This window comes from Hyperolius riggenbachi, chromosome 9 (assembly GCF_040937935.1).
Source record: "Hyperolius riggenbachi isolate aHypRig1 chromosome 9, aHypRig1.pri, whole genome shotgun sequence".
Taxonomy (NCBI): Eukaryota; Metazoa; Chordata; class Amphibia; order Anura; family Hyperoliidae; genus Hyperolius; species Hyperolius riggenbachi.
Genome location: NC_090654.1, coordinates 253,244,856 through 253,265,242, shown reverse-complemented (window position 1 = coordinate 253,265,242; position 20,387 = coordinate 253,244,856). Strand labels below are relative to the sequence as shown.

General features: G+C 42.1%; 1 protein-coding gene across 5 annotated transcripts in view; it reads right to left on the bottom strand.

Annotated features, from left to right (window-relative positions):
* The window catches only part of MAPKBP1 (mitogen-activated protein kinase binding protein 1), a 254,641-nt gene that overhangs the window by 52,602 nt on the left and 181,652 nt on the right, over window positions 1-20,387 (bottom strand). For all 5 annotated transcript variants that reach the window (XM_068254292.1, XM_068254295.1, XM_068254296.1 and 2 more), the window contains 6 exons: window positions 13,659-13,848; window positions 5,997-6,143; window positions 5,706-5,890; window positions 5,531-5,622; window positions 5,252-5,377; window positions 1,013-1,083 (listed from right to left, as the gene is read on the bottom strand). In XM_068254292.1, coding sequence (XP_068110393.1) covers window positions 1,013-1,083; window positions 5,252-5,377; window positions 5,531-5,622; window positions 5,706-5,890; window positions 5,997-6,143; window positions 13,659-13,848 — 811 coding nt within the window. The remainder of the gene's footprint in view (window positions 1-1,012; window positions 1,084-5,251; window positions 5,378-5,530; window positions 5,623-5,705; window positions 5,891-5,996; window positions 6,144-13,658; window positions 13,849-20,387) is intronic.

The window sequence follows — 20,387 nt, the reverse complement described above, 5'->3', positions numbered from 1 at the left end:
CCAATTTGCATCTGATTGAATAATTATGGAATCGGAGGGTTGTTCGGCCGCCAAGTCGCTAGATGTATGGGCACCTTTAATCACACACCTGAAACAAGCATTTAGCCGATGAGATAAAACTTGATTACAGGCAAAAGATCAGCAGGATAGGCAAACACTCAGCCGGGTAGGCAGATCTAGATGTGTGAATGCCACATAAGCTACAGGCTAGGCAGCTAGAAGTCAACAAAGTTATATTTTAATGTAGGAGGAAAAAAAAGCAAAGAAAAGAAAAGCATAAGCCGCTTTAAAGAGAAACTCCAACCAAGAATTGAACTTTATCCCAATCAGTAGCTGATACCCCCTTTTACATGAGAAATTGAATGATTTTCACAAACAGACCATCAGGGGGCGCTGTGTGACTAATTTTGTGCTGAAACCCCTCCCACAAGAGGCTCTGAATACCGCGGTACTCTGGGCAAACTGCCACAATGTAACAATGTTCACAGACAGGAAATGGCTGTTTAAAGCTGTCTGTAACAGCCAGAGCAGCTAGAAACAGCTACATAACTTGCCCACAGTAACAATGTCACCATGTAATACATGTCAGAATGTGAATCTGGGAGAGGAAAGATTTTACAATGAGCAAACACTGACTAAATCATTTATACATAATTATTGTAAAAATGAAACCCTTTTTTTTATTAAATTATTTTCACTGGAGTTCTTCTTTAAGTGATGTGAGAATGGTTTACGGTTACCACAAGCAAAGCGGTTCCGTGTCCCCAGGCAAAACAGTACATCATGCGGCATGTTTGAAAGAGCCTGTTCTTCACAACTTTTAAAAACAGGCCTGAGTCACAGCTACCACGTAACAGCTGTTGCTAGCTCCATGACTCATCCAGTTGTCAAACGGAACTGTATAATTGTAGATCCAGGATTAGAGACCTTTTATTGCGTCTTGTCACGGATGAGCTGGGTACTGTTTACATTTACTACTAGAGTGTGTGTGAAGACATCTGCATTCACATACCTGATCCGCTGTACGAAAGTAAATGCTTTTATCTGCTCCACAGCTGATCATTCGCACCTTGCCATCGTTAGCTGTAAAAGGAACAAGTAAAAAGGTTTAGCGGTACTGCAGCTGACAGAGTGCTTACATGACTAAGTGCTGCGGCACGCGATGGTTTTCTGAGGAATTTTATCAAGAGCTGAATCATTCTGCTGCGCAACGACAGCTCTCTTCACAAGCAAACCTGATTGTATAAACAGCGTTAAAGCAAGCCTAAAGTGAAAATAAATTGATGAGTTACCCGATTGTATCTGTAGTCTTCCTCCTAAACCATGGTGTCAATATGAAATATAAAGTGGGCCGAAATTGAACACTGGGACCAAACTGCAGGCCAATGTCAAGTGGTCATCTCCCTCCCTTACAATGCTCCCTGGTGTTTAGCAGCCCTCTTACCTCCCCTACACAGTTCCCTGGTATTGAGTGATCCTCTCGCCCTTATAAAGTTCCCTGTAACTGCCCCCCTTCCTCCCCTATACAACTCCCTGGTGTCTAGTGACCCCCCCCCCCTTCGCAATACAGCACCCTGATGTCTAGTGCTTTTACCCTCCCTCCCCATATGGCTTCCCTGATTATCTAGGGCTTCACCTCCAATATGGCTTCCCTGCAGGTCTAGCGTGTGCCAAACATAATGCAAAGTGGGAAAACCACTTGGGGGGCAAATTTGATTGCTCTGAGGGCCAGATTTGGCCTGCAGGCTGGAGTTTGACATGTACGTCCTAAACCAAACATGTCCAAAATCCAGCCCAGGGGACAAATGCGGCCCTCCGAGCCATTTCTGTTAGTCCCCCAAAAGATGTACATGTAATTAAGGCGCCGGGAAATTTGGTGGCAGGGCAAAGCTGAAAAACAGCTCACCCTGCTCCTGCAAAAGTCCCGGCGGTGTTAATTACTATTCCCCCTCCAGGCTGCTGTGGACTCTAGAGTAAGACGTAATCCAGCTGCTGTTTTTATCGTAATTTGGGCTCTGTCTTTTGACGGTGCCCTAATTACTGACTGAGCTCTGCTGCAGCCGCAATTCACATTACGGCAGAGTCTTGTGCCCCCAAATTTTCAGTGCGGTTTTTGCCTTACTCACCCCAAAAGTCTTTACAGTTGTTTATTCCATGCGGCCCATAGGCTGTAGCTGTGGTACCACATGCAGGGGCCAGCGGCAGTGACAGCCACTGATTAGCAGCTGCCACTGTGCCAAGTGCACACGGTATATGGGTTATTTCCCATGAAAATGTTTTATTTGACAAAATGTCAAAAGGCAATGATTACCTAACGGCAATCAGCAAAACTGTGCTTAATTTCACTAGTTTGGCCCCCCTAGCACTCTCAAGAATGGCAATATGGCCCTTTGCCTGAAAAGTTTGGTAGTAGTCCCACTAATGCTGGGTACACACAATGCTTTTTTTTGGTCGATTTTTTATCCCATGGATTTCCATTTTCGATTTGGTTATCTTTTCTTATCCCTTTCCATTAACTTTTATGAAAAATCGATCAGAAAAAATATCTAAAATAAGATTGAACATGTCGGAAATTATCTATCGAAACATCTCTCGCTTTTTTTTTTTTTTATTAGATTTTTTTTTATTGAAAATCAAACCATCTATCTAACACAAAATTGTATGGTGTGTACCTAGCATAAGAACTTCAAGGTTTTGTATTCCATTGCAAGGGTTAATAAACTAATGCTTTATCTAAGGAAATGAGGCAGCTAAAGAGCTTTTATTAATGCAAATGAGACAGCAGTTGAATTCTGACAGGGCTCTCCTGAAAAGTAAGAAGAAGCCAAAACACTTTGATTGAAGAAACAATGACAACAGTTAAGTGCTGAAAATTGATCATTTCCATTTCTTTTGCAGCTAAATGCACCAGATTCAACGCCACACTGACATGGCTGGTTTAGAATTCAGTCTTAGGCCCATATTTTTCTTTTGAGTTTTCTCCTAGGAGATACATTTTCATCCACTCTTTAATAAAAACCATTTCAGCACTTTACAATTGATAAAGTAACAAAAAGTAACGTAGTCTCAATTATTTTGACTATTTTGCTGCTTGCGGGTGGCTTAAAATACATTTTATTGACAAGGTGTAAACATGTCAACTAGGAAAAAAAGTTTCTTGTAAATGGGCTGTAGAATGTTCTCACTTAAAGTGAAAATAATAGGCCCCAGGCAAGGTCTAGTTACCATTATTACTATATATACAAATTCATTATCTTGTACGTTTATTTTCAGTCCAGATTTGCCTTAAAAACCATGAGGCTTACATTTTCACAGGCTCAGATTCATCACACAGACTGGATTTACATTCAGATCACAAATACAATGCAAGCGGTAGTTTTAGTGCAAAAGCAGAATCCCATAATGAGCATAAAAGATTCTCAGTACTGCTTACAGCTTGCTATGGCATCTATTATCAGCTATCCTTCATGTGCTCCCAGGCTGCTGCAAATCAACAACAACTGAGGGAACTTCTGTCATTTTGGGGGTGACAACACACTTACAAAGCAAATAATGTACCTGAATACTTTTGTATCTTCTTTAGCAGTCCCATTTGTGAGCGGACTTTAGGTCTAATTTATAAAAAAAGATTTAATTTTTCTGGATTGTGTCTTTAGCAACTTCAAAAGACTTCTCTCATTTGAGAGAAGTGCGTTGCTTTTGACCTCAGTCGGCAGAACTTGTACTGTAAATTCATGGAATGCTTTGATCTCACTCTAGTTGCAGAAAATATAGAAACTGAAAGCAGACGTCCTCTGTTATTGTCTTACACTGCCCCCTAGTGACAAGTGGCCATAAATACACATTACAGCAGTACTAATTAGTAGCAAGGAGATGTAACAAATAAGAAATTAAAAAAAATGTGCTGAAATAAACTGGTCTGGAGCACTTGCAAGCCTCTAAATAAATTGGCTGCTAAAGGGTTAAAAGACCACAATCATGAAAAATTGTAAAAAGAAAAATACATGTAAACACATACTTATAAGTACATTTCTCCCAGATTAAAACACACCCTGAATTACTTTTCTCCCATGTTCCTGTCACTTACAGCAGGTAGTAAAAATCTGACAAGTTTTAGACTAGTCCATCTCCTCAAGGGGAATTCTCAGCATATCCTTTATTCCTTATAAAAGCACTCCCTGGAAAGGATCTATACAAAGGTGCCAGCCTCCCTACTCACTTGCATTCTGTTTTCACAGTTGGACTGACCAACTGACGTGTATGAAGTGCTTTTGAAAAAGAAAGAAAGCCCTAAAAATCCCCCATGAGAAGGTGGACTAGTCCAAAACCAGTCAGATCTGTCAGATGTTATTGTAAGTCACAAAGACGCAAGAAAAAAAAATCAGTGCATTTTAGTTTGGAACAAATGTACATTTTTAATATGCATTTTAAATTTTACAATTTTTCACAATAGAGTTCCTTTAAGACCTCTATTGCCAACATTGAGACAAAGGTTGAAACAGAGGTGCAAAAATCAGGATAAAAAAATACTTAAAAACATAAAGAAGAAAAAAAAAACTGTAGCGGTGGACTTACCTCCCCAGTAAGTAGACACAAATTCTCTTGATTTGTAGTCAACATTTATTCAAGTACTCCATAATGCAATGTGTTTCGTAGGTTCAATCCTGCTTCATCGGGCAATAACTGAATCAAACTATTCCAAGTCTAAACAAAGTGCTTGGCTTTCGTTTAGACCTGCATAATTTTACTCTAGTTATTGCCTGATGAAGCAGGACTGAACCTGCAAAACACGTTTCATTGTGGAGTACTTGAATAAATGTTATTGATGACTAAAAATCAACATAATCTGTGCCTACTTACAGGGGAGGCACGTCCACCACTACCTTCTTTTTAACTTTTTTAATATATTTTATCCTGATTTTGGCGCCTCTGTTGCAACCTTTGTCACACTGTAAAGTCCACCTTTGGTGGAGGGGTGCTACTCCTTTGTTTTCAATCTACAGAGAGCAACACATTTACCTGAGTGGGGTCAGGTTCTAATCTCTACCTGCCTGTACAGTGGTTGCCTTTGTGGTAACCACACGTTTGTGAGTATAATTCCTTATACGCTGTTCATTTCTTCTCGAAATTACAACTTACTACACTATATTGGGCTCTCTGTGTACCTTTTTGTTTCCTTGTACAAGCGCTCTATTGCGAACATATTACTGAAAACAACAATGAACCATGTAAGAAGGAAAAGTGGGATTACCGGCAAATTTTACAGCAGTGATAGATGAAGAATGGTCATCCAAGGTCTGCTGAAGGCTGTAATCCTTAGAGGCATCTAAAACATGGATGAGCCTGTCTCGGCTGGCAGAGGCCAGGAGGCTTAATCCTGATAACAAGCAGAAGAAAAGGATTAGACATGGATGGATTTGTTTACTGTCAGTTGGGCCCTTGAAGTAAAATACCTCCTAGAAAGCAGTTGTTGCCTTTGTCAAGCCTATCAGATAGGTTTATTATCTATCTAAACATAAGAGAATCCTACCAGTCTCTGGCCTTGAATACTCCAGGCACAGTATCTCCGAGTCATGTGCTTCAACCTTCAACAGCTCCGACAGCGATTGCAGTTCATGCACCCTATAGGATATTGAATACATGGGTTATTGCTCCAATAGAAGACAGTGTACTCCATCTACGCACGGTGTCCACCATTCCATTACCTGAGCGTCCCTGTTCTGTCCCCAGATGCCAAGTGCTGCCCATTGGGACTCACGCACACAGAGCGAATGCCGAGCTTGGTGTCCAGCATCTGAGGGTCAACTTTATCTGCCAGGCCGGCGCAGTTAAAGTCGGTGTCCACCAAGGCCTGAGTGTTGCCATCTATCAGAATGATTTTCATCAGATCCTGCAAAAACAGAGATATGGGCCATTAGTAAGTGTGGAACAACTGATCTGAGGGAAATACGAGTACTTTGGAGGAAACTCTAGACTGGAACAGAGAGAGTTCTCACGCTGCTGAGGATGTTGCGATGCAGAGCCGTTCCATGAATGTTGGAGGTCTCCATATTCCAAAGCCGGATGGTGCTATCAGAGGAGCAGGTTATGAAGGAGTGGGGTGGTAAGCATGCCTGGTTACTGTCCTTCATCTCAGGGTAGACCTGTATAACAACCAAGACTGAGTTTACTAAGATACCAACAATTAAGCTTTTCTATGCAGCTGATTTTATGATCTTAAAGGGAAGGTCCAAGCAAAATAAAAAAATGAGTTTCACTTACCTGGGGCTTCTACCAGCCCCATGCAGCCATCCTGTGCCCTCGTAGTCACTCACTGCTGCTCCAGTCCCCCGCTGGCAGCTTGCCGACCTCGGAGGTCGGCGGGCCGCATTGCGTACATTTTTACGCATTCCCGTGAGTGCAGGAACATTAACACAAAAATTTGTACGCGTTACTGGTTCAATGCGTACATTTTTGCGCATTGAATAATAATAATGCGTAAAAATGTATGTGTTAATGTTCCTGCACTCGCGGGAATGCGTAAAAATGTACGCAATGCGGCCCGCCGACCTCCGAGGTCTTTATTTTGCTTGGACCTTCCCTTTAAGGCTCATTACAGTAAGTCAGGTTTTAAAAATGCCCAAAAAAGAAACTTTTCGGTGTTTGACAGCATCTTAAAGAGGAACTCCAGTGAACATTTTACTGTTGGCAGGTGATGTAGCTGCTGCATGGTTTTTGGCAGTTGGAAACAGCTGTAAAAAGCTATTTCCCACAAAAGTTAGAACTTTTCTTGTGGGAGGTGTTACTTGTGGGAGGTGTTTCACCACAATATCAGTCATACAGCGCTCCCTGATGGTCTGTTTGTGAAAAGGAATAGATTTCTCATGTAAAAAGGGGGTATCAGCTACTGATTGAGATAAAATTCAATTTTTGGTCGGAGTTTCTCTTTAACTGCCAGCAAGGCTGCTGATGGGAACAGGGACAGTGTCTGTCCATCCGTAGACACCCCCCCCCCCCCCTGCGGATTCAGTGCCATCATACACCCCTCTGTGGTTATCCAATATCTCCACCACACCACAGATCCAGAATACACACACAAAATCCTACGATCATATTAAATGATCATATGCGCATAGGCTGTCCTATACCTGTCTGGTCACAAGGGCCCAGTCAGCATTAATTCTTGGTCAGTGGATCATAACATACATAAAAAGATATGGAACTATAATAGTGTATAGACTGTTGGTTCACATCGTATTGGTATGTTGATAAATGGAGGCGTGAAATAGAACAGGCACGGAAACTCACCATACACCAGTCCCTGGAGACTATAAACTAGCACCATACCTGGAAGATCTCAAAACCCCCAAAGAGAGGAGAGTTTGGAGTCACTACAGACTCAGTGCTCACAACTTGGAAATATAGTCTGGAAGACACAGACGGACATACAAAAGCAGGGAAAACAGACACTGCGACCAGGGTACATTGGAGGATGAGGCCCACTTCCTGCTGCACTGCACCAAATATACTGCAACCTGGGAAACCCACTTCAAGAAATTGCTGGATCTTATCCCAGATTTTAGCTCCATGGAGGGCAGGAGACGACTCTACATTGTACTGGTAGAAGAGGAAACCACAGTGACAATCGCTGCACAATAGGTCCCGGCATGCCACAGAGGATCATAGGCTGAAAATGTCCATAGACTGCCTACCTATTGCATCTTGATTCCTCCCAATATCGCCCTAGTCTTTTCTTTGCTTTGGCAGTACCTGTATACATTTTGGTCATGCCAATAAAGCTGCTGTAATTTGAATTTGAATTGGCTCTGCAGAGAAGTCTCGCCCTGTCAGGTCTCTCCCAGTAATGTCTTGCTTAGTTCTCCCCAGAGCTCTGGCCAAGCCTGAGCTTCCACACTGCCAGTCATTTCATTTAGCAGGAACACAGTTCGGTACTGTCTGCAGCTGAGTGAAATATATCAAAGTGCTGAAAGAGAGAGATGCTGTAAAAGATGACAGCTGCACAGCCTCTCTGTATCGGCTTTTTATGGTAGCAGCAGACGCTGTGCAAACAAAATCTATACATTTCTGCAGCTTTTACTGGAGCTTGGAAATCACTGGGCAACAACACAGCTGCATGTAAACCGGGCATCAGCTTCGGGATCATTCCAAAACTCTGCCTTCTGCCTGGAGCTAAATTAGCATTAGTTGAATTTGTTTTCCTCAGTTCGAAAACAATTCTTATTTTGAAAGTAGAGCTACTTCTGTGAGGGTTTTTAGGAGATGCAACATGCTCATACATATGGTATCACAATATATAGAGGCAATGTAAAGTGAGACGGGTCGTTTGGACGCAAGCTGGCAGTCGTGTACTCAGGAAGAATCCCCTCATTCTCCTGCAAATAGAACTTATTCATGCACTATCTGAAACAGGTGTATGGGTGATCGACAACGCCTCTGCGTTCAACGTACACAACATTCTCAGTCGATTCAAAAGAGATCTGTGGGGAGTTCATATGTACAGTATAGTACAAGAGTATAACTTCAAGAGGAACTGTTGCGAAAACCTGAAAAAATTTAAAACACATACAAATAAGAAGTAAGTTTCTTCCAGAGTAAAATGAGCCATAAATTATTTCTCTCCTATGTTGCTGTCACTTACAGTAAGTAGTAGAAATCTGACATTACCGACAGATTTTGGGCTAGTCCATCTCTCCATAGAGGATTCTCTGCATGACCCTTATTCTTTATAAAGACACTCCCTGAAAAAAATTTATACAATGCTGACCAGCCTACCTACTCACCGTACACTTTTTTGGCAGTTGGACGGATCAACTGCCATTCACTAAGTGCATTTTAAAAATAAAGAAATCCCTGTGAACACCTCCATAAAGAGATGGGCTAGTCCAAAACCTGTCTGTTCTGTCAGATTTCTACTACCTACTGTAAGTGACAGTAACATAGGAGAAAAGTAATTTATGGCTCATTTTACTCTGGAAGAAACGTACCTCTTAACTGTATATGTTTACATATATTTTAAATTTTAAGATTTTCGCAACAGAGGTCCTTTAATTTGTAGTCACCAACCCCAAATATAATAACATATCAAATCAGGGCCGGATTTACATCACAAGAGCCTACAGACACAGATGTTCTGGCATCCTTCACTTGGCCCTCCACGAACCTAAAAACCTCTGCCGAACCGTACCCCAAATGTGCTGGCTGGCCCCACTCTCACTTCTCCCTTACTTCCCCTGCCCGGTATTGGAAGCCATAGGTGCCTTTTAATACTGAGTGTTTCTATGGCAACCTAAGTAGCTAGAGTTGCCGCCACGTATTATGTAGCTAGTGGTACCCCTGACTGATGGTAGATCTCACCAGTGGAATGTTGAGAGCTGAGCGAGTTACCTCTCATTTATGCGCCACTTGGGACCCTGCAAAGGGGAGGGAGGCACTTGAGGAGTGAGCCTCCTTTGCATAATCAGACACCTGTAGGCACGAGCCTACAGTACCTTAGGTTAAAGCCGGCCCTGTATCAAATTGAGAGATCAGATTTCATGAGCAGGGGGAGTGTATACATTTGCTAACAAAATCTGCATCAACCCAGAATTATTTGCATCTCACTGACTATCCGTACTAGTGACACAACTGCACATCAAGCTTTGTTCTTACAGTATAGATGTTATTATACATAGAATATTTGTGTTTACATGAGTGTTAAAAAAAAAAGAAAAAGAAAAAAAGGGGGGGGGGGGGGGGGGGTTCATTGCAGCGGCACAAATAACTTGTTTTTTAATTGGTTTGTTTCATTTTTGTGTACTAAGCACTGCTATTACTGTAAATGTTATTTATGTTCACCATTAAATGAGAAATAGAACATTTCATCATATTTCTCTTAATTACAGTTTTTAGGTTATTATTAGGAGTCAGAGCATGCTTTCCCGATTCCAGGTACCCCAAAACTGTTCCGACTCCACAACCCTGTGGCCAACGGAAGAGTTGCTGGTCAATAAATTCTATCTGCCATGTGGCATCATTGAGGAAAGTTTTCTCTTTTAAGCCCTCTTTCACACAGGCAGCTGAAAGCTGGTGCATCAATTACCTGCTCACTATTCCTATGGAGCTTCCGAGTACTTGCAAACGCACACCATTGGCAATGTGGTGGCCTCAGTTTTCTGTGTGTACATCTGGGTGACAACCAATGGTGAGGGTAAAGTATAATCCTGTGAATCAGCATTTTATGGTATAGTTGTGTAGTTCTCTAGCGTGTGCCTTTCAGAGCAGGATCAACGCAGACAAATGCCTGCGGCCTAATGGGTGTCAAGGAACCCAAATGCCACATCCTCTTGGTAAGCTGAAGAAGGAAATGGTCCAGAGGATCATAGAGGGCAGCAAACCTTACTTCCTTGCCCAGGGCTTCATTTCCTCCTCTGGTTCCCTTGCTACAGAACGGACCTACACATGCTACATTTACAGATGTTCTCTTTACTTGGAGAATATCTATCTATCTATCTATCTATCTATCTATCTATCTATCTATCTATCTATCTATCAAACCCTTAAAGAGACACTGAAGCGAAATAAAATATATGATATAATGATTTGTATGTGTAGTATGGCTAGGAAATAAAACATTAGGAGCAGAGACATAAGTCTAATATTGTTTCCAATACAGGAAGAGTTAAATCACTCCAGTTATCTATGCAAAAGAGACATTGAGCTCCATGACTTTCAAAGTCGCAGAGAGCTCGGTCTTCTGAAGCTTGTTATCTTAACTGTCAGTCACTGTATTTTCTTTTTCTCTGCACAGAAGGGTTCAAAAGTTCACTAGCCTGCTCTGTAAAATCGTTTAGAATGCTGAGTAGTGTGTAAACTGCAAATATTAGAGAATGATGCAATGTTATAAAAACACTATATAACTGAAAATAAAATATGCTACCAATGTTCTAGTAATTATGCGTACTACACAACCAATGCATTATATCAATTTTTTTTTCGTATTTCGTATACAAAACAGATCACTGTGGCATTTATTCCTCACTGTCAGTAGGATGACAAGTCTAAATGGCATCTCAGTGCGAAATACATGAAGGCTATGTGACATTCCACACCTCCATGGACAGGAGGGACTGTGCCCTACAAAGGCTGGAAGTACAGTTCAAACAATATTAAGACATAAATACAAAACCTATTGAAAACACTTTAAAGAGGAACTGTAGTCAAAATATAAGTGAATAAAAAAATTGCACCTGACAATTTGCTTTGCTTCATTTAATGTTCTCACATGACATGCTGCAGCTCAACACAATAGCCCACTGGCTGGATGTGAGTCTGTGACAAAAACTGCTCACCCTCAGCCACTCCATTCCTCCTCAGGAATGTACACACAGTACAACTATGCTGTAATATCTGCGCCTGTTTCACCTTGCTTCATGAGAGAACCGGCCCTGAAAGGACTGTATTCATGCCTATGTATGTCAGCCTTGTTTTTGCTGGCAGTGAAGAAGTACTATACCCATCTCATTTTGTAATGTGAAGTGACACTGAAAAAAATAATCAGAAGCATATTTCCCACAGTCTTACAAATGAATGGCAAGTGTGTGTTACTTTTAGCAGTGCTATCAGTTTTCATTCAGACATCTATATATAGGTAGTCCATACTGTAATATCAGGACCCTCCCCCCCTCCTCTGCCACCTTCTGGGCATCCAAGAAGCCGCATCTACTTCCCCTCCCCTCTCCTCTCCCACAGAGCGTGCCTGGAGTCATAGTAGAGCTCACACCAGAAGCGATCAAACAAGATGCACATTTTCAGAACTGTTGCTATTCTGCCTATTGCATGCAAAGATTTCAGCATGAAATCTACTGGAAACCATCCTAGCACCCCTCCTCCATGCGCGTGGTGAATGTTAACTGGTTCTCGTTCCACAGTTTTTACACCTTAAAGCTCCTGACATTTTTGACACTTAAGCTGTGTCGCTTGATACAGCAGTAACTTTTTAATTATCTACGCCATCTTAGTGATACATATCCTGTTTTTTTCAGTACAATCTAGGCTTTCCTTGGGTAATATTTTTCTCCCAAAACTATTTTGTTTTATAGTCCATTTATGGGGAAAAATTAGGCGTAAATGCAGAAAACAAACTTTTTTTCATTTTTCACCCTTCCTACTTTTCACATCACACGTCCCACAGTTATAATACATTTACAAATAAATTATTTGGCCCTTCCCGATTAAAATGATACCCCTGAGTACGTGGTGGACCGTTATCCCCAGTCTGCGCGTCTGTGGCGATCGAATGCGTTCGCTAGGGCTTCAGTTCAGGGGGCATAGAGCTGCACAGATGCATCACTAGGCAATGGCAGAGCGTTACGTCTGTAGAGCATTGGTGACTGAAACTTTCGCCCTAGTGATCGCATTTGATCGCTACTGGCGGCAGTCACGTTTATAAACAGGCATAGGTATTGCAGGGGTTAACAATGGGTTAATAGGCTAAGTTTGGGTTAAAAATTAATGGGGAATTAAAAAAAAAAAAAAAGTGGGACTATGTCACTTTAAAAAATTTTTTTTTACTTTTACAATTTTTTATCTAACTAGCTAACAGCAACAATCATTCACTTTACCATTCACGTAACTGTGCACGGTCACGTGAACACACGTGAGTGCACGCGCGGCGGCAGACTGCGGGCATTAATGCAGGGCATAGATTCTACATCCTACAACACACAAGGGGGCTAATTAGGATGTAGAATTTACGTCCTGAAACTTTGATCAGTTAAAGGACACCTGAGGCGAAAATAAACTAATAAAATAAACGATTGTATCTATCTTCCTTCTCCTAAAAATGATTTTTTAAGATATTCCACAGTTTTATTTTATGTTTAAATCTACTTTTTAAGTTTTAATTGTTTTAATGTTTTTTCTCAATGAAACATTCATTGAAATATGCCAGAGATAAAATCTATCAACTATTGACTTTTTTTAATCTCTTTTCTGCTCTCAGAAGCCATTTTCTGCTAGGAAAGTGTATTATAGTTGGAATTTTTTTTTATCAGTGAGGGTCAACTGGAGGTCTCTCTCTGTACTGCTCCTGCGCAATCGGCGCTGTCAATCACCGCCACGTGGGCCGGAACTACTGCGCCTGCGCAGTCCGCTCCGGCCCACGTGGCGGTGACTGACGGCGCCGATCGTGCAGGCGCAGTACAGAGCGACCTCCAGGTCGCTCTGACGTCATCGCCGGGGACCGGGTCGGAGCTCCGGCAAACGGCTGCGGGCAGAGCTGCGGCGAGGGAGGTCCTGGGAGCTTAGGGCTGGAGGAAGCCCCCGGTAAGTAGCGTTTATTTTATTAAAATTTGCCTGACAACTCCTTTAAGTGACACCACCCATTTATAGGATATGCTGCATTTTTTTTTGTATGAATGGAGAGGGGAGCTTCATCCAACATTTTTCTGGACAGGCCTACTTAGAATGCCGTTCACACCCACATTGCAGGACAAGGCCACACCCATTTATCAGCTTAGGTGCCCCAGATCTCTTAGGATCCTTGTAACTCCTCTGCTAGACAGTTTACATCTTCAAACATCAAAATGCTTACAGCATACAAAAGTATTTAAAAGAAGAAAACATTTTTCTTTTGAGGATTGATGGAGAGAAGGGGACAGTGTTTGACGCAATGCTCCTACCTCAACACTCCACACACATGATGAATGGTACAGGGCGGAATAGACCTTCCCCACTTTCTTCAGGTCTTTAATGTCCCACACATAGAGGCTGTGGTCATTGTACACACAGGACAGCCATTGGTTGGTGGGGTCGAAGGTCATTCCCACAGTATCCGGGTACTTGGCGTCTGCGGCGCCAGAGAAGAGGCGGCTGGTGGGAAAGCAAAGAAACGGCGCCAATTAGTCCTTCTCCTTTTAACGCTGATGCATCATTCTAATTAAAACACTTGACAATTGTATGTGGTCCAATTAATGTTAAGTACAGGTTTCAGGCATTCAGCTATGGAGGAAAAAAGGTTTTAAATTAATTAATGCACATATGCTGAGCTAAATGCTGCACTGTGCTAAATAACATCTGTCCATACATTCCCAATGGCAGACAAAGAGAAAACCAGGGCTGTGGAGTCGGTCCAAAAATCCACCGACTCAGACTCCGACTCCTCAGTTTAGGATTCCACCGACTCAGACTCCTCGACTCCGACTCCTCTAATTTGCATATTACAATTTTGTTGATTAAAAGTATGTAACATGAAATTTGTCTCTTAACTGCCACCGCTTAGGAATTTTACAAGACAACTGAAGTGAGAAGGATATGGAGACTACTATATTTATTCCCTTTAGACTAAAACTAGTCCTTGGTAAGAGTACTTGTAAAAGGTACAAACCGGAACAAAGAACATCTATCAGGCCCTAGGCAATGTAAGTGTGGATACATGTAAGAGTGATGTGCAGGTACTCTGCAGGGGAATAAGGAGATTCTTCCTCTATTACACATCTGAACATGGATCAGGCCCTAGGCATGTGACTGTGGGTACATGCAAGAATGAGGTGCAGGTACTCTGCAGGGGAATGAGGAGATTCTTCCTCTATTACACATTCTTCATGCACAATCTGAACATGGATCAGGCTCTAGGCAATGTAAGTGTGGGTACATGTAAGAATGATGTGCAGGTACTCTGCAGGGGAATGAGAAGATTGTAAACAGACAACACCTCTGTGTTCAATGTGCACAGCATTCTCAGTGGATTCCCTGCAGCTCTGTGGGGAGTGCATATGTAGAGTATAGTACTACTGTGTAACAAAGTAAACCTGAGACAGATGAAATTAAAGTTTTATACATACCTGGGGCTTCCTCCAGCCGCCTTCAGGATAATCAGTCCCTCGTTGTCCTCCTCCACCACCTGGATCTTCTGCTAGGAGTCCAGGTACTTGAGCCAGTCGGGCGTAGTGCGCATGCACACACTCCGCCGCCAGGAGCATACTACACCTGTGCAGCACTATTGCACAGGTGCAGAATGTTCCTGGCTGTGGGAGCGGCATGCAGTTGGACAGCGCTGACTGGCTGAATTACCAGGACTCCTAGCAGAAGATCCGGGTGGTGGAGGACAGCGAGGGACTGATTAGCCTGAAGGGGGCTGGAGGAAGCCCCAGGTATGTATAAAACTTTACTTTTCATCCGTCTCAGTTACCCTTTAATTTGTAGTCACCAAACCAAATTTTAACAACATATCAAATTATTTGATTTCACCAGCAAAGGGAGTGCATACATTTGCATAAACCAGCATCAATGCAGAATTATTTCCATCTCATTGACCATCTCTATTAGTGACACGGCTACACATCAGGCTTTATTCTTACAGCATAGATGTTATTTAGTATATATAAGAGATTCCTGTGTACACATCATATATACAGTCACAATCAGATATGTATATCTGACCTTAAAAATACAGGGACTGCTTTATTGAAGCAGCACAAGTAACTAATTTTGATTGGTTTATTTAATTTTTGTGGACAAAGCACAGCTATTACTGTATATATACTGTATATATACATTATTTGTACTGACTATTATCTGAGAAATAGAACATTTTATCATATTTTCTATTTTAATTACAGTTACAAATTCATTAGGAGTCGGAGTCGGTGCATTTTTTCCCGACTCAGACTCCAGGCACCCAAAATTGCCCGACTCCACGACTCCGACTCCACGACTCCACAGCCCTGGAGAAAACCACGACAAGTGTACACAATACACTAAAAGGATTCAAGGACATGCTTATAAAAAGTATCCTTCCAGTTAATTTAACTATAGTAATTAATTTTTAACCTTTTTTCTACAGCAGCTGCTGTCAATGGAAAGTCTATAATGCAAAACAAAACTTTCTTTGGTCACCGCATTAACCTCCTTAGCGGTAACCTCGTGCTACACATGGGGTAACCGCCTCAGAGGATCACATGGCTCCAGGACTTAAAAAAAAAAAAAAAAAACTGATGCAATATGCTTTAGCTAGCGGTTCGCTAGCTAAGTGTATGCACAAAGTTGCTCCGGTCCCCTGCGATCGCTCGCAATTACTTCCGATATATGTACCCCCCAACATTCCCACGCTGGCGCAGCCGCCCAATCGGCTCCAGGCTTCGCGATGACGGCGATCGGGATTGCGGCTGACGTCATGTCGATGAAGTCATCTCCGATCGTCGCCATAGCAACGCCGGAAGCCGATCGGAAAACTGCGCTTTCCGCGGGATCGTGGCAGGTATGTATAGCTGGCGGCGATCGGCGGGCATGGGGGGACCGGAGCAACATTTAGCATACGCTTAGCTAGCGAAATGCTAGCTAAAGCATTTTTAAAACAATTTGGGGGCAAAAAACCTCCTGGCGGATGCAGCCTCAGAAACTGCGTACCGCCAAGGGGGTTAAAGGACCACTATCGCGGAAAATGTATAACATGTAAACACATATATACGCTGCGTTCCAAATGATTATGCAAATCATAGGTTTCTCTGATTTTCTTAACAGTAGTTCCAAGTGGCAGTCAGCATTATTGTGCATCATCGACCATTAGAGTATAATTCAAATGTTACTGAACAATCCTCCTAATGACAATGGCATGTTTTTCAAAAATAAAAAAATCCCAAAAAAACACTGTTACGAATTATTACACACACAACAGAGTTTCAGAACATTTTATAGGTTGTAAAGGACTGGAAATGGTCATTTGTGGGCAGTACGGTGGTGTAGTGGTTAGCTCTCTCGCCTTGCAGTGCTGGGTCCCCGGTTTCAATCCCATCCGGGGCACTATCTACACAGTTTGTATTTTCTCCCCGAGTCTGTGTGAGTTTACTCCCACATAGGACTGCTCAAATCCAGATCCGGGGGACACCCGGATAGTTGCTATCCGGATATCTCCCAGTAAACCTGTGCGGGGTTAGTGGGTGAGTCAATCTTGCCTGTCTGACGTGTTGTTCGTCCGTCCCTGGCGCCTCCCACAATTTGGTCCATGTGCATCACGTGACTACAAACACAACCCGGGAGGAGGAAGTGTTTGTAGTCACGTGACTGCTGTGTGGACCGCATCGTGGGAGGCGCCAGGAACGGACGAAGAAGGTTCCCAGGTTTACTGGGAGATATCTGGATAGCAACTATCCTGGTGTCTCCCGGATCCGGATTTCAGCAGCCCTACTTCCACATCCCAAATACATACAGATAATGGATTTCCACCTAAAATTGGCCCTAGACTACGGTACATACATTACGTGATACATGACTAGGTAGGGATTAGATTGTAAGCCCCTATGACAGACAGTTAAGTGACAAGACTATACTCTATACAGCTTTGCGGAAGATGTTGGCGCTATATAAATACTAAATAATAATCATAATTTGTTGAATTTGCAGCATTAGTAAGTCATATTAACTGGAATAAAAAGCAATTTAATCAAAAACATTTCAACAGGTCAAGTTACATATTAACATAGGACCCCTTATTTGATAGCAGCTGCACAAGTCTTGCATCCATTGAACGTGTGAGATTTTCTGCTTGAATTTCTACGCAGAATGTCAGAATAGCCTCCCAAAGCTGCTGTTTAGATGTAAACTGCCTCTCAATCTCATAGATCTTTTGCTTGAGGTTGCTTCTAAGGTTCTCAATAGGATTGAGGTCAGGGGAGGATGGGGGCCACACCATGAGTTCCTCTCCTTTTATACTAATAGCAGGCAATGACGCAAGGGTGATCCTTGCAGCATGAGATGGTAGATGGTCAGGCATGAAGATGATTTTATCACGGAAAATGTGTTTTTTCTTTTTGTACCATGGAAGAAAGTGGTCAGTCAGAAACGCCACATACTTCAGAGATCATTTTCACACCTTCAGGGACCCTAATGCTGGAATACACCACAAGGTTTTTTGGCAGATAGCTCGATAGATAATTCCCAACAGGTCCTATCTGATTTTGATCAATTTTCTGATTTTCTCACAGAAGTGAATGGAAATCGATCAGAAAACCGATCAGATAGTAAATCTTGTGTATTCCCAATTACTCCGCCACCTCCTTGCTGACACTGCAGCCTTGTTGGGATGTGGTGGCTGTTAACTAGCAATCCTCCACTCCATCCATCTGGACCATTATTATTTTTTATTTATATAGCGCCAACATATTCCATGAAGAGTTGCATGGTACTTATCAGTGAACAAGACTGTTTTTATTTGTGTGGCAGAACCATTCCTCATTTTGCTTTCATCTGCACAAACCCGCGTCTGCTCTGAGTCAGCCACGAACCTTTTAACATCACGATGATATTGCTCACGTTTTCGTGAAATGTAAAGGTAGCTTTATATCTTGTCCAAGCCATTCAACTACTTCACACTTTTCGGCAGCAGAGAGATCATTTTTCTTACTCATATTGCATGAAAATTGTGGTATGCTTACTAATGTGGAACACCCTTTTTAAAGAGACACTGAAGCGAAAAAAAAATGATGATATTATGATTTGTATGTGTAGTACAGCTAAGAAATAAATCAGTCTAATTGTTTCCAGTACAGGAAGAGTTGAGAAACTCCAGTTGTTATCTCTATGCAAACAAGCCATTAAGCTCTCCGACTAAGTTAGTCGTGGAGAGGGCTGTTATCTGACTTTTATTATCTCAACTGTAATTGAACTGTTTACTTTTCCTCTGCTAGAGGAGAGGTCATTACTTCACAGACTGCTCTGAAAGACTCATTTTGAATGCTGAGTGTTGTGTAATCTGCACATATTATAGAATGATGCAATGTTAGAAAAAACACTATATACCTGAAAATAAAAGTATGAGAATATTTTCTTTGCTGCTAAATTTCTAGTAATTATTCATAGTACACAACCAATTCATTATATCATTTTTTTTTTCGCTTCAGTGTCTCTTTAAGTAGTTTTTCCTTTAATCAGGCTCACCTGGCAAACTAGTTATCAGAGGTGCCAGAGATTAATTTCTGTGATCAAAAGAGCCCTAAGACACAATACCATCCATGAGTTTAATTGAAAAACAAGATATTTAATCTTTATAACACCTAAATACAATTTACATAATTTGTAACACGCAGTGTACAGTGGTTTGCAAAATTATTCAGGTTATTGAGGTTTTCCACATTTTGTCATATTACTGCCACAAACATGAATCAATTTTATTAGAATTCCACGTGAAAGTGGTGTACACGTGAGAAGTGGAACGAAAATCATACGATTCCAAACCTTTTTACAAATAAATAACTGCAAAGTGGTGTGTGCGTAATTATTCAGCCCCCTGGGTCAATACTTTGTAGAACCACCTTTTGCTGCAATTACAGTGGCCAGTCTTTTAGGGTAGGTCTCTACCATCTTTGCACATCTAGAGACTGAAATCCTTGCCCATTCTTCTTTGCAAAACAGCTCCAGCTCAGTCAGATTAGACGGACAGCGTATGTGGACAGCAGTTTTCAGATCTTGCCACAGATTCTCGATTGGATTTAGATCTGGACTTTGACTGGGCCATTCTAATACATGGATATGTTTTGTTTTAAACCATTCCATTGTTGCCCTGGCTTTATGTTTAGGGTCGTTGTCCTGCTGGAAGGTGAACCTCCGCCCCAGTCTCAAGTCTTTTGCAGACTCCAAGAGGTTTTCTTCCAAGATTGCCCTGTATTTGGCTCCATCCATCTTCCCATTAACTCTGACCAGCTTCCCTGTCCCTGCTGAAGAGAAGCACCCCCAAAGCATGATGCTGCCACCACCATATTTGACAGTGGGGATGGGGTGTTCTGAGTGATGTGCAGTGTTAGTTTTCCACCACACAGAGTTTTGCATTTTGGCCAAAAAGTTCCATTTTGGTCTCATCTGACCAGAGCACCTTCTTCCACATGTTTGCTGTGTCCCCCACATGGCTTGTGGCAAACTGCAAACAGAACTTCTTATGCTTTTCTGTTAACAATGGCTTTCTTCTTGCCACTCTTCCATAAAGGCCAACTTTGTGCAGTGCACGAATAATAGTTGTCCTATGGACAGATTCCCCCACCTGAGCTGTAGATCTCTGCAGCTCATCCAGAGTCACCATGGGCCTCTTGACTGCATTTCTGATCAGCGCTCTCCTTGTTCGGCCTGTGAGTTTAGGTGCACGGCCTTGTCTTGGAAGGTTTACAGTTGTGCCATACTCCTTACATTTCTGAATGATTGCTTGAACAGTGCTCCGTGGGATGTTCAAGGCTTTGGAAATCTTTTTGTAGCCTAAGCCTGCTTTAAATTTCTCAATAACTTTATCCCTGACCTGTCTGGTGTGTTCTTTGGACTTCATGGTGTTGTTGCTCCCAATATTCTCTTAGACAACCTCTGAGGCAGTCACATAGCAGCTGTATTTGTACTGATATTAGATTACACACAGGTGCACTCTATTTAGTCAT